General features: G+C 37.8%; 1 protein-coding gene and 1 pseudogene across 1 annotated transcript; both read right to left on the bottom strand.

Annotated features, from left to right (window-relative positions):
* Positions 1-4,073: 4,073 nt before the first annotated feature.
* LOC110772043 (glycine-rich domain-containing protein 1-like) lies at positions 4,074-8,316 on the bottom strand (annotated as a pseudogene).
* A 107-nt stretch (positions 8,317-8,423) lies between these two features.
* LOC110772079 (disease resistance protein RUN1-like) lies at positions 8,424-13,833 on the bottom strand. The gene is made up of 6 exons (XM_021976459.2): positions 13,362-13,833; positions 12,724-13,258; positions 11,236-12,322; positions 10,750-11,028; positions 9,635-10,621; positions 8,424-9,293 (listed from the first exon to the last, which is right to left on the bottom strand). The coding sequence occupies exons 2-6, from the start codon at positions 13,242-13,244 to the stop codon at positions 8,655-8,657; spliced, it is 3,513 nt and encodes a 1,170-aa protein (XP_021832151.2). The 5' UTR covers positions 13,245-13,258; positions 13,362-13,833; the 3' UTR covers positions 8,424-8,654.
* Positions 13,834-14,169: the final 336 nt, after the last annotated feature.

Raw genomic sequence — 14,169 nt, 5'->3', positions numbered from 1 at the left:
ATTCGTCCACCTCCATAAGAATCAACGTGGCAAACTTGATCCATGTGCTCTCAGATGTGTGTTTGTAGGCTATGCTGCCCATCAGAAGGGATACCGATGCTATCACCCCTCCAGTCGTCGTACATATGTCACTTTGGATGTCACTTTTATGGAATCGGAAATGTTTTTTCATGATCCGATGTCCAACTCTTCGCCTCACAGAGACATACAAAGAGAACCACTGGGCAAGGAGGCCCTGGAAATTCAAGAACTTGAAGATTGGAGCAAAACGGATCCCAAAAGTCCAGAAGAAAATGTAACCTGCCCAAAAGCGACCGGTCGCCAGGAGCCTAGCGACCGGTCGCATAGAAGTTCTGAAGGTGAAATTCGAACCTGTACAAAAACGACCGGTCGCCAGGAGCCCAGCGACCGGTCGCTTCCAAGCGCTGAAACTGAGTTTCGAATCTGTCCAGAAACGACCGGTCGCCAGGAGCCCAGCGACCGGTCGCTTCCAAGCGCTGAAGCTGAAATTCGAATCTGTACAAAAACGACCGGTCGCCAGGAGCCCAGCGACCGGTCGCTCCACAGCAGAGAGCACAATATTTTTTCCTACTTCGCCGACGATAATGATGAAGACCCCCCTCACATCTCAGTACCAGCTGATCAATCTCCTGAGAATACTCCTGAGGTACGTGATTCTACTACATCTACTGTTTTAGTTGATGAAACTGTTAGTTATAAATTACCTGATAGACAGAATCGTGGAAAACCGCCAATTCGGTATTCACCGGATAATGGCAAGGTATCAAAGTATCCAATTGCAAACTATGTTTCTGCGGAAAAATTATCTGCACCCCTCCAAGGCTTTGTACACCAGTTATCCGCAATTCATATTCCAACCAAAGTGAGTGAGGCATTGAAGGATCCAAAATGGGTTCAAGCAATGAGGGAGGAGATGCATGCTCTGGAGAAAAATCACACATGGACACTGGAGAATTTACCTCAAGGAAAACGGACTGTCGGATGCAGATGGGTTTACACTTTGAAATACAATGCTGATGGGTCAATTGAACGATACAAAGCACGACTTGTGGCAAAGGGATACACGCAGACATATGGTATTGACTATGAAGAAACATTTGCCCCAGTTGCAAAACTTAACACCGTTCGTGTGCTATTGTCCATTGCAGCAAATCTCGATTGGCCTCTCCACCAATTTGATGTGAAGAATGCCTTTCTCCATGGAGAACTCACAGAAGAAGTCTACATGGATATCCCACCAGGATACGTTACATCTACTCCTGCTAATGTGGTGTGCAGATTGCGAAAGGCATTATATGGATTGAAACAGTCTCCCCGAGCATGGTTTGGGCGTTTTACCGTGGCAATGAAGACTTATGGTTTTAAGCAGAGTAATTCTGACCATACTCTGTTCTTAAAACACAAGGGAGGAAAGGTAACTGCTCTCATCATTTATGTTGATGATATGATTATTACTGGGAATGATAAGCAGGAAATTTCTCAACTACAAAAATGTTTGGCAAAGGAGTTTGAAATGAAAAATCTTGGTGGACTCAAGTACTTCTTGGGCATTGAAGTTGCTCGATCAAAGCAAGGCATATTCCTCTCACAAAGGAAGTATGTTCTAGATTTATTGGCAGAAACTGGAATGTTAGATTGCAAACCTGTGGACACTCCAATTGTTCAGAATCACCGCCTTGGGGAATATCCCAATCAAGTACCCACTAACAAAGAAAGATATCAAAGATTGGTGGGACGACTGATCTACCTATCCCATACCCGACCCGACATCGCGTATGCTGTAAGTGTTGCTAGTCAGTTTATGCATTGTCCAAGTGAAGATCATATGGATGCGGTTCTTCGGATTCTTAAATATTTGAAGTCCGCACCAGGAAAAGGACTTATGTTCTCTAAGAATGGTCATCTGAATATCAGTGGCTATACAGATGCAGATTGGGCAGGGAATGTCACTGATAGACGATCAACATCAGGGTATTTCACATTTGTGGGAGGTAACTTGGTTACTTGGAGGAGCAAGAAACAGAATGTTGTTGCTTTGTCTAGTGCAGAAGCGGAATTCAGAGGAATGACCAAAGGAATTTGCGAACTTCTTTGGTTGAGAAAATTGCTTACAGAGATTGGATATGCACCTACATTAGGAATGCATCTACAGTGTGATAACAAGGCTGCAATATCCATTGCACACAATCCAGTTCAACATGATCGCACCAAACATGTTGAAGTGGATCGACACTTCATTAAAGAGAAAGTTGAAAATAAAGAAATTCAGCTTCCGTTTGTCAAGTCCGAAGACCAGCTGGCAGATATTTTGACAAAAGCAGTTTCTAGCAGAGTATTCCACAACTCACTGATCAAGTTGGGCATCGGTGATATCTATGCACCAACTTGAGGGGGAATGTTAGAAGTTGTCATATGTTGAATTTGTCTATGTTAATTATGTTGTCTAGTAGTCAATTAATGTGGCTAGTAATAGTCAATTAATGTTTGGCACCTACTATGTTTGGCACCTACAATATTTGGGGGGCTTGACTAGTTTGGTTGCCTAATTAGTTTGGTTGCCTAACTTGGTTGGTTGCCTAACTTGGTTGGTTGCCTAACTTGGGGGGCTTGACTAATGTCTTAGGAACTTGTATATATATGTGTTGATTGTAAGTAATGAACATAAGTGAAAATCAGAAAATATTCAACAACTCTCATTCTCTCTACTCTTTCCACTTTCTTCTCTCAATATTCTCTATGTTTTGACACTAATTACCAATCAATTTTCATTCCAAGAAAAGGAAAAACGTTTAAAATAAAAATAAGTATGAAAAACTGGGAGATGGGGAGCTGGGAAGCTACTGGAAGGTGAGGTTGCAGTGAGAGAGAGAGAGAGGGTGCGGTGGCATGAAGAGAACGTGAAAGAGAGGGGGGTGGGGTTGGTCTGATTCCTAAATTTTTTTTCGTTGCACTTCATTAGTTTATTTTGTTAAACCAGTATATAAAAACCATTATATATTATTCAATTTCATATTTATTTTTGTGGCAATTTTTTTTCCATCTATATATATAAAGCAAAAGGCAGAGAATGGTGAAACATTCAAAATATCATAAAATGCCCTTATTTAATTCAAACATTAAGAATTGAAATTATTAATTAAATGAGGATAATGTGATAAATTCACACTTTTTCATATTAAAAAAATTAAAATAAAAAGAAAAATTAGATAATGGATCCTATTTTTATGGAACATAACTACCCATTATCTTTTTTAATTCTAAAATAAATTTAAATTTTTTTTAAAAAAGCCTCTTGCAGGCGCGGAAGCGCTTGAGGAGAGGCTAGTATTTATTTAAACTAAAGATAATAAGAATTTTATTATCTAGGTTTTTTTAATATTAGAATTTTATTATTGTTTTAATTATTTGTTTAGAACATAAATTAGCAAAAATACACTTGAAAATAGCTCATATAATAAGAATTACTTCCTTTTCTGGGGAGACAATTGTTTCTTCTTTCTGCTACCATCGACTCCTTGTGATGCACATCAAACAGATAAAAAATTTGAATGCAGAATTGCAGGATCCTAATTATGGCTCACTACCATCAACGCTCCCTGAATAATAAATATTTTTAAGATCAGGGAGAATAAGAAAAGCAACATAGCTCTTGTACCAATCTCAGAAGCCCCTTATACCAGATAACTCATTCATGATTTTATGTGTGTGAGAAAGATAGAGCAATGTAGAGGTACACTTCGGTCTAGAAGTTCTTGGATTTCCAAAATTAACGTGACTGAATGACTATAGGTATTGCCAGTAACATTTGGTTTGAGGTCTTATATTGTCAATGAGTTCAACAAGTTGTCATGATTCTACATTCGAATTGTTCATTAATTTGAAAAGTTTTAATTGAGAGCATAAATGGCTATTTTTCACGACTGTTGAACTACATTTGCATGCTAAAAGTGACATGGTGAAAACACAACCTCGAATCTGAATTCCATAACTACTTATAACTGATTCCTGTAAGGAACTGGAAAGTACTTGGAAATCAAATTTATATGCTTGAGTTACCTCATTTGGATGCTCATAAGCTCATTATTGGCCTCATCAACAAAACATGTCCAGCTTTTAGCATTTTGAAACCTTCCAGAGAGTGAAAGGAAACAAGACTTTGATAATGGACGTGTACAAACCATGTGCAGTACATATGACGATAGAATCAGAGTAGTCAAAAAGAGAGCAATGCGTAGGTTGATGGGCTTTGATCCAACAACTGCAGAATTTGCCATCAACTCAAACCACTTCTCTACTTGCAGTTTAGAAACTGGACTGAGGAAGTCCTCTAGAGTGATGGTTGAACTTTTTAATAGTATAGGAGTCTTTGATATTGACAAAATCGAAGGAGAATAGGACATAAGTTCAAATAGCATATGTCCAGTAGGTTTGCATTGAAAACCAGAAACCATTTCCTCTTATTCAGAAGAAATGTTTATCCTTCTCCTGGTATTGAAGAACAGGTCTGGCTGTTTCTTACTAAAGGAGACAAAGAGGCTGCCTTTATGCCCGACTGGTAAATCTTTGACCGCCACAATCAGCACCAACCTGAATATGAATCAGGAAGAAAAAAAAGGGTTGAAATCCTGTTAGGAAGCTGAATGATATCTTGGTATCAATCAGATACAACTACCTTCTTTCTCACTGCTTGTAATTGCAGTTGGCTGAGACTGATGGTGAGAGGAGATGGAGCACCGCCTTGGTACATTGCTCCCGCTCTCCAGTACCTTGTGCCAAAGGTTTCTTCCCATTGCTTGGTTATCTCAGAAAACCCAACATCTAGCTTTTGACCCTTGGTTCTGTCAGAATCTGTCATCATGCTCTAACACCTTGCCCATTATTGCCACAAGATCTTTATAGTAAGAAGCAGGATGCAATTGGTGAGAGTGCCAGATGAGGTCAATGTCATAAGTTGGAACACAAGTGCTTAATAGACCTATCTCTGTTTCTTTTGATCATATGCAAAAAACCTTTATATCCGGCAACAGCTCCCTTGAGCAAGAGGTTGTCATTCACATAAGATCTAGATACCTGTTAGGATTGTTGTACATGCATTAGATAATTAACTTGGCAGATATACGAGACATTGTTAACAGAAGGAGAAAAGAGGAAGTTTCTAGTATGAGACATTATACTGAGCATATTTCAGAATCTTGCAATATGCATTTCATAAATAAATCCTTGGAGCAGAATAAGAAATTTAATGGCCACTTATACCGCTTGATATGTATTCCACTAATTATGAATCAGATACATTGATATTTGAAATGATTACCTGATAACAGAGCGGGATTTGCCTTCTGACAGCTGAAACTAGCAGACTTGGTGCTTTCTGAAGCTGCATAAATCTTTCGTATACTTGGTGCTTTCGTATCGAGTTCATATGGCTCATGAGGATAAAGTTTGTTCCAAATTTCTTCTGTTTTGGTTTTGCAAGTTCTCTGAGTTGAAGATACCACATTCTTGTTGTCCAGGATTCTCCTGTAGAGACTTGCACAATCAGTCACATAACGCACCTGGAAAACCGACAAAGTAAATGCAGATCAGTATAGTTGTGACCAAACTAGGAGAATTTGGTGTTATGAGCACACACACCCAAGAAAGTGTGAATTTTAATCTGAGAAATCTACCGGGTTGAGCCTATGACAATGCCAAATCCATTCACAATCAAGAGGCACGACTAGAGGACCTTCTGAAACCTGAGATTCAGCATGTTTGGCAAGTAGAGGAAGCCAGCAATATTTGTACCTGAAATTCGCAGAGGAAACAATTCACAACAAATCTTGAATTGTTTTTATTTAATGGATCAGAAGGAAAAGAAAAAAAAAAAGAATATATCCTACAGACATTTGATGAACTAGAAGATTCTGAAAGTTTATTTTCTTTTCTTAAATCGGAAATTTGATTTTTCTTTGGACCATAAGGTTGTTAAGATGGGATTTGCTCCCAAGACAAACAAAGACAAAATGGCTGCAAAAACAAGGTGCTAGGAGTTGTGACCATGAAGTAATTTGAGCTATGAAAATTCATGTATTGTAAGTAACACCACAGCAATAGCAACAAAATCACTTTTTAATCTGCATACCGGTTAATGGCCTTGTACAAACCAGGGCTGTCATAGAGATGCCGGTTTCGATCAACAACGTCAAGAAATTGCAGCTGCTGTTTAGCTGCTGCCACAAGGTCTCGGCTTATTGATCAGTGCATAATTACATATCATTTTGTACCCTTCTAATTTATGATTTGGTTATGTTTTTGAGTTAAACTTGTGCTTTTAATAAATTTTGTGTTTGTTTCAGTGTAATAAGCTTGAGACTCATTAAATGCATTTTGGAGACAAGTTAGCTCAAAACGGTGTCTGCAGATCAGTCAACTTCACGAATTGGACTGTACTTGCTCAAGAAGAACCAGATGATGAGCCATATATCATTGGAAAGATGCGGAAGTCTAGTTTCTGGAGCATTTTACGGTTCATGATTCCAAGTCTCCTAGAGGAAGTTATGCAAGTTTTGGCAGCTTAAGGTCAAATTCAGCAGCATCTGCGTTACTGGGCTAAAAATGACATTTGAAGGTCTTTCCGATTTTTTCTTGAGTTGGGCTGCATATTCTTGGAAAGATAATTCAAAGGGTTTGAAGATCCAGATTTTTCCAGATTTTTTAGGAGGGAAGATCAAGCCCAAAACAAGCCCACAAGCTGACTGCAATGCATTGTCAATTCCAGTCTATTTTCAGCAGTCAACTTGTAAGGCCCAAAACGTACACTTGTACTGCTCAGATGGGAATACATTCTCCATAAAAGTTGTTCTAATGGGTGTCTATTATGACATATCCAAATTTGAGCCACATTGGATACATATTGAAACCTCAGGCCTTCCTACACCAAGCCTGGTTCAGAAGAATCGTTTTTTCTAGCAACCAAAAGAAAACCCACATGGGTTGGCAGCAAAAGGCAGCCACAATTGAACACCTTTGAAATCCCATGTGAAGAAAGCTTGAGGTGCAGCAAAATAAGTATAGGATGGAATTGATTCCAACCACACTAACATAGACAAGATGAAGTGGGAGTTATGGATTGTATTAAAAGAGGAATGGTGGTGTTGGATTTCATCATGATGTTCCTCCCTCTTAGCCCTATAAATAAAGAAGTCTTCAAGCTTCAAAACACACCCCCAAAAGGGGGAGCTCTCAAACACTTCTCTAGAGCTCCCCTCCCTTCTCTCCCTCAAATTCTTTTAGTTTCTCTTTCTAGTTTTCAATTGTTGTAATAAAATCTTTGTGCTGAAATTCTCCTTAAGTTTTTCTTAGTTCAACTTTACTTTTCATTGTTATGTAAATTCTTTTCTTTAGTTTCAAGTTTAATTAGTTTCCAAGTTTCAATTATGATTTTTGTTCTTATTCATCATGCTTATAAGTTAATATGCTAGTTTGAATGATTGATCACCATTTAGGCTTGCATGTTAGCTATCTTGGTTTGAATTAAGAGTAGACATCATGCTTTAATTCGAATTGAACTATGAATAGGAAGAGTACGTATGGACATTCGACAACAGGGATTAGATACATACTTGGTTGTTTAAAATGTTCTTCTATGCTTAATGGATTCCTAATGCTTAGTTTAGGTTAGACAACAGATGATCAAATTAGGGAATTAGGAATACAAGGTTAGGACCAGACACCATGGCTTAATCATACTTTAGCTAGAATCAATCCGTTAATCTAATTGAACTTGGGAACTTATCTGTTTGAGTTATTTTCTTTTCTTTCTTTCTTGTTTTATTTATTTTCTTTCTTGTTTTTCTGTTTTGTGTAGGAAAAATGAATTGGATTATTCAATCACCAATCCCTGTGGAATCGACCTCGCACTTACATATGCTATACTACCGAACGGCTCGTGCACTTGCGAGTATCACAAGTTGAGGATGCAGCTGAATCCATTTTGGTGCAGCTGAATCGACGCAACACTTATCACAATCTTCTGCGCTTCAGACCACTCTAGTTCTTGCTTCCTCTCCATTCCTCCCTAAAAAAGGAAAGTACCGACCAAACAAGAAAAGCATAATATATGTTGGTTCAGTTCAGGCATTCGACTATAACATCACATAAGAAAATATGGTGCTCATGAGTTGTATGTGAGGTCCATAAGGTTTGTTTTTTGAGTGCAAGCGATAGTCTAAATGAAAGCCAATAAAAATGTGTATTTTCTATATATACGCCTTCACATGAAGGTTCACATGGATAAATTATGGGGATTGTTCTGTGCCTCAATTTAGATACGGGGAAGGGATACAGAAAAGTTCGAATTAATTTAAGGACTTTGGATTGTGCTATCAATTTGATCAATCGAGTTTCTTTCTTTAAAAAAATAAAAATAAAAGAAAATTCAAATGCATTAATAAGAAAGAATGACAATTACAACACCAGTGTAAAAAAGTAATTTCAAACACCACGCTACCATTCCAGCCACACTAGCTGATAGGAGCTACCAATCTCAAAATATTACTTCAAAAAGTCTTTTTGTTTTAGGCATTTGGCCCCTCCATGCACAAAAAGTGGAATGGTCCACCTTTTCTCTTTACCCAGGTCCAATACTAGGATCAAACCTTATTTTTTGGAGGTGTGCTGTCTTGGTCATCATCATCATCGTCATCGTCGTCGTCATCGTCATCATCATCCTCATCCTCATCCTCATCCTCATCCTCATCCTCATCCTCGTCGTTATCGTCATCATCATCATCACTCTCATCGTCCTCATTGTCCTTATTGTCGTCATCATCATCAACATCGACAGAAAATCTTCTTTGGGGACTCAAGTATGGGATGGAATAACATATATCAAACGAATCCTTTTCATTGATAAATTTGTCATTGACTAGACGGATCCCTATTTTCTTCACCCAGAAACCTGGAATTTCTGCAAGAACATCCACGGAGTCGCCCCCTTCCAAACTCAACTCATAGTTTGATAAATGTCCAAGCCAAAGAAAATCTTCACTGGAAGCTCCTAAGAAGTTTATTTTGGCTACGAAACTAGCACACTTGGTATGATTAATAACACAAAAGGAAGCAGTAGTTAACTTGGCATCACAAGAACAATAAACCATGCATATAGCCAAAGATGTTAAACTACAACCAAGAGGCACTTCAAAATGGACTTGGCCACCTTCCCCAACATGCTTGAACCACTGGGGAATATCACTTCCACCAAGAATAAGTTGAGTAGGTCCATTCCATCCCTATACAATGTTGAGAAAGATTTGCATGAGCAATAAATATAACACATATTGTGCATAAGCAATAGATATACACACATGTTGTAAGCGTTGCAAAACAATAAATCTATCACATCTTACTGAGAAAGCACTTAGAAGCGCTTCTGAGGAATTATTTGATATGTGCTTCTTGAGAAAGCACTAAAAAATGCTTTTAGAACTCATTAACACTAGTAACTATTTCTGTTAAACAGTTCCAATTAAGCACTTTTAGTTGTCTGAAAACACTTCACGTTGGTCAGTTAAGATTTTAAAGATAACATCAGTTATACATACATACATATATATATAGAGAGAGAGAGAACCTGTAGCATGCCCTCCTCAAGAAGGATATCACTGATATTATTGCGCCTTTTCATTGATAATGACATGCCCAAGTTTAACGCCTTATCCAAGCCTGGAAACTCAATGAGTTTGGGGGAATCATCTATTTCCACATATTCCGGTGGCATTTCTGAAAATTTTGGCATTCTTTCCAATGCAGTGCAATGACTGGCGAATAGGTTTTCCATACCTGTTGGTAAATCTTTGATTTCACGAAGGTTTGTGCAATGATCCAAATACAGATTTTCAAGCTTGGCAAGGCCACTCAGGCTTGGAAGGGTATGAAAATGATTGTATCGAAGGCCTAAGTTGCACAAAGAAGATAGACTCCCAAGATTCATAGAATCAATTGCATCATCAGTTAAATTACAGTCATCCAATGATAGCGTTATAAGGTTGGAAAGGCCACTGAGGTTTGGAAGGCTATGAAAACTATTTTGATGTAGATATAATCTTTTTAATGAGAATATACTCCCAAGATCCTTAGGAAGTGCATTTAAATTGCAGTTGCTAAGAGATAAATGCGTTAAAGAGCACAAACCCCGTAACGAAGGAGGTAGCTGCAAAGACCGTTTCAGTTCACATAGAGACAATTGTTCAAGCTTCTTCAGACGTACTATGGAAGATGGTACACTTGTTATGGCTGTCTTATCTGCAAGAAAAGTTGTCAATGATACCAGCTTCCCTAACTTCTCATCCAAGATTTCAAATCGTGAACAACCATTAAGAACAAGAGTTCTAACAGATTTCAACTTATAGAAACTCTTTGGGAGACCCTTAAGCATTTGGCAGTCTTTCAAATTTACCAAAGTAAGATTTTTGAGATCTCCAATGGACTTGTGAACCTTGGACAAACTCTTACAATCTTTGAGTATCAAGTTCTCAAGATTTGGGAGTTTTGAAAAGTCTGGTGATTGTGTTAAGTAATGAGAATGACTGAGATTTAGAATCTTCAACTTCTCAAGCAGCTGTTAGACAAAACCAAAATAATTAAAACATAAATCAAAATCCAAAAAGAAGTGAAAGAGAATATGATGCTATGTACAATACCAGAAGGAAGGAATTGATGATTTCATTGAGGCCACATTGCACGTACCTCCGAATCTGTACAAAGAACTTGTCTGAGGCTAGTATATTGCATGTCAATAGCAACTATGTTTGTCTGACACAAGTCCTTTGGTATGAACTCTAGAGGAAATCCATACCAGTAGAGCCATCTCAAATTTTTGGAAAGATATTTGTATTCTCCAGTGAGTTTCACGTAGTTGAGTTTGAGCAATCTCAGTCTCTTCATATTTGTAAATGCTTCTGTACTGAAACTAGTCTCTTCAATACTTGGCAAATTTAAAGCAAGTCCTTCAATTTCTTCAGTTCCCTGTTAAAAGAAAAAAAAATACTCTAAATAAGAACGTTATTTGCATGAAAAAATGGTTGATACACTACAAATTAAATCACTTTTCCTTTGTTCTCTCTTAGACTATACAGTCATATGGATAATGAAATCAACTTGTTTACAGACACATTGAGAGCATACAATTTATTGGATGTCTCATGCATAAAATTTGATTGAGAGAGTACTTACAGATTTGTTTATCAATACTGATTTTACATCTTCAGGATGCCACAATCTACTCCGTTTTCCAGGATACTTAGGAGACTCTGCACGCTCAATTTCTCTGCCCATGTCTCGAAGCAAATCATGCATCATCAACTTGTTTTTTTCATCAACAATTACAAGGCAACGTTCAAGCAGGACCTTGATTCCTATTTCCGCAAAAAAGCCACAACCATCCAATATTTGTGTGACATAGTTCTTGTCCATTCCAATAAAGAAACAAGCTATATCACGGAATATATCCCTCTCGTAGTCATCACTTAGCCCATCATAGCTTATTTTGAGCTGATTATGAATTTCATGACAAGGAATTTTTTTCAATTTACCCAATGTACTTTCCCATTCTCCTATGCTTCTTGTACCCAAAAAACAACCTAAAACTTGAAGAGCCAGTGGCAATCCTCCACAGTAATCAACAACTTCTCTTGCGAGCTTGAAATATCCTTGATTTGGAGAACCATTTTTAAAGGCATGCCAGCTAAGTAGCTCAAGAGCTTCTTCTTCTTCCATTGGTTGCACTCGATATATCTGGTCAACTTCAAGTGTATTTAGCAAATGTTCATCTCTTGTTGTTATAATAATTCTACTCCCTTGACCAAAGGTGTCATGTTTTATAGCTAAAGCATCTAGCTGCTCCACACTATCTATATCGTCAACTATGAGAAGTACCCTTAAGCTTCCAAGCCTTTTTCCTATCACATTGATCCCTTCAGCAACACTACTTACCTTTATCTTGGTTGGTTTCAAGATATCAGAAAGAAGTTGTTTTTGCAGGCCAACCAGTTGCTTTTCCCTCACCCTTTCAAGGAAGCTTTTACCATCAAACCTATCGTAAAATTCGTTATATATCGCTTTTGCAACTGTTGTTTTACCCATTCCGCCCATACCGGAAATTCCTATTATGCGAACATCATCGAATCCAACGCCCAAACATTCACTGAGAGCTTGCACGCGAAAATCTATTCCAACTTGGTAGGGGGCTACATGTAAGTAGGTGTTGTTCAATCGTCTAGTGATCTCCTTAATGATATTCCTTATAAAATTTGCTTCATGCCTGGTATTTTGTAAGTTCAAATTAAAGCAAAACTAGAATTGTTAAACTACAAGAGCAAATTAAACTAATACCTTATTCATCGAATTGATATAAATCAAAATCTTCGAGTTCTGTTGAACTTTGTAATAATATAACACTTGTTGACCCACTTTCTAATAATTTAAGTTATTGGAGCATTTACATGTAGACCTAACAGTTTAAGCTTTCTTATTATAATCATTCAAGGCATCACATATAAATATAGAGGCCTAAGAAAACCAATTCATGTACATGATGTTGGCAATTAAATTTTTAAAAACAGAATTTAAGAAAAGAACTCATAGCTGTGTGTAAGAACTTGGTCAAGGAAAAGAAACAAAAAGAATTAAAATTAAAATTCTCTAAGGAAATTTAGTAGTTACCCATCCAGAGTGTTTCTAAGATCCCAGCCAGATAAATTTGCAGCTTCATGAAGAGCAGCTCTCCACCTCTGTACCTTATTATGATCTGTATCTCTGTGTTTATGAAATGATTGTGCAAAACTACCAGTCTGTTTCCTGACATCTGAGGGATCAACATCATAGAATATTGGCAAAACTATTTGCCCAAGTGTTCTTTTACACTCCATGATCTTAACCAGCTCCTCAAGACACCATCCAGAATCCGCATACCGGCTGGAGAAGATGATGACAGAGATCCTAGACCCTTGGATTGCCCGCACAAGTTCGGCTCCTATATCTTCCCCTCTTCTTAACTCATCATCATCAATAAACGTGTTGATTCCAGCCTCTTTTAGTGCCACGTAGAGGTGGCCTGTGAAGTTTTTGCGTGTGTCTTCGCCTCTAAAGCTTATGAACACGTCGTACCTCCAACGTTTTGAGGAGGCGGATGATGAGGATGAAGAGGAGGCCTCATCGGTTTTTCTGGTACGCATTGGTTGCATAGAAGAACACTAAGCTACCACATGTCAATAATAGTGAACATCAATTGAATTTGAAATGTAAAAAAACACAATCATATAAACATATCTATGCACAAATTAGTAACACAAACTCTATACCTTCTACCTAGTTCCTCTATTGCACGGCCCAAAGAGAAGAACGAAAATATTAGAGCAGTAGAGCAGGTTGTCTTCTTTGAGGCATTTTGTCAAACAACTTGCTCCCATTCCATACAAAATTTCATGAAAACTTGACACCTTCATAGGTAAAAGAACATAATTGCCTTCACTCATATGCCGTTGACTCTATGCAGAGGTGTAGGGTTGGGTGATGCGCCTATGCCTATGGCTAATGAATGACAGGAATCAAGATGTACCAAACTCTGTTGTTTGATACAGAAAAATAAAAATAAAAAAGGGAAACTCTGCTAGCTGTTTAATAGTATAGTATTCTTTTAGAACGAATTCCATTCAATGGAAAAAACAAATGTTCGATGCATAAAGAAGCAATTGTTGTCCAAAGCAAGGACTGGAAGTGTGAAAGATTTTTCTTTTTTTTTCTTTTTTCTTTTTGACTTGGAAGTCTTTGTCAATGTGTAAATAAGAGGGCTCGTTTGGGAGTGCTTTTGAAGTAGCGAAAAGCGCTTCTAAATGGGTGAAAGCGCTTTTGTCTTTTAAAAATGGTGTTTGGCAAAAATTGCAAAAGCGCTTTGGGTGAGATTCAAAAGCACTTGGAGTGGTTTTGGAAGAAGCACTTGAGAGGTGCTTCTTCTTAAAAGCGCTGCAGGACAAAAACAAGGGAAGCACTTGGCTCCCTTTAATGAAACTTTTAAAATGCCAAAAATACCCATATTTAATTTTTTTAAATGCCAAAATACCCTCCCTTTCTTTCTTTTTCTCTCTCTTTTTCTCTTAATGAAAGCAAAGT

The sequence above is a fragment of the Prunus avium genome, chromosome 1, assembly GCF_965620075.1.
Source record: "Prunus avium chromosome 1, drPruAviu1.hap1.1, whole genome shotgun sequence".
Classification (NCBI taxonomy): domain Eukaryota; kingdom Viridiplantae; phylum Streptophyta; class Magnoliopsida; order Rosales; family Rosaceae; genus Prunus; species Prunus avium.
The sequence above is the reverse complement of the archived record's forward strand: the minus strand, read 5'-3'. Positions and strand labels throughout refer to the sequence as shown.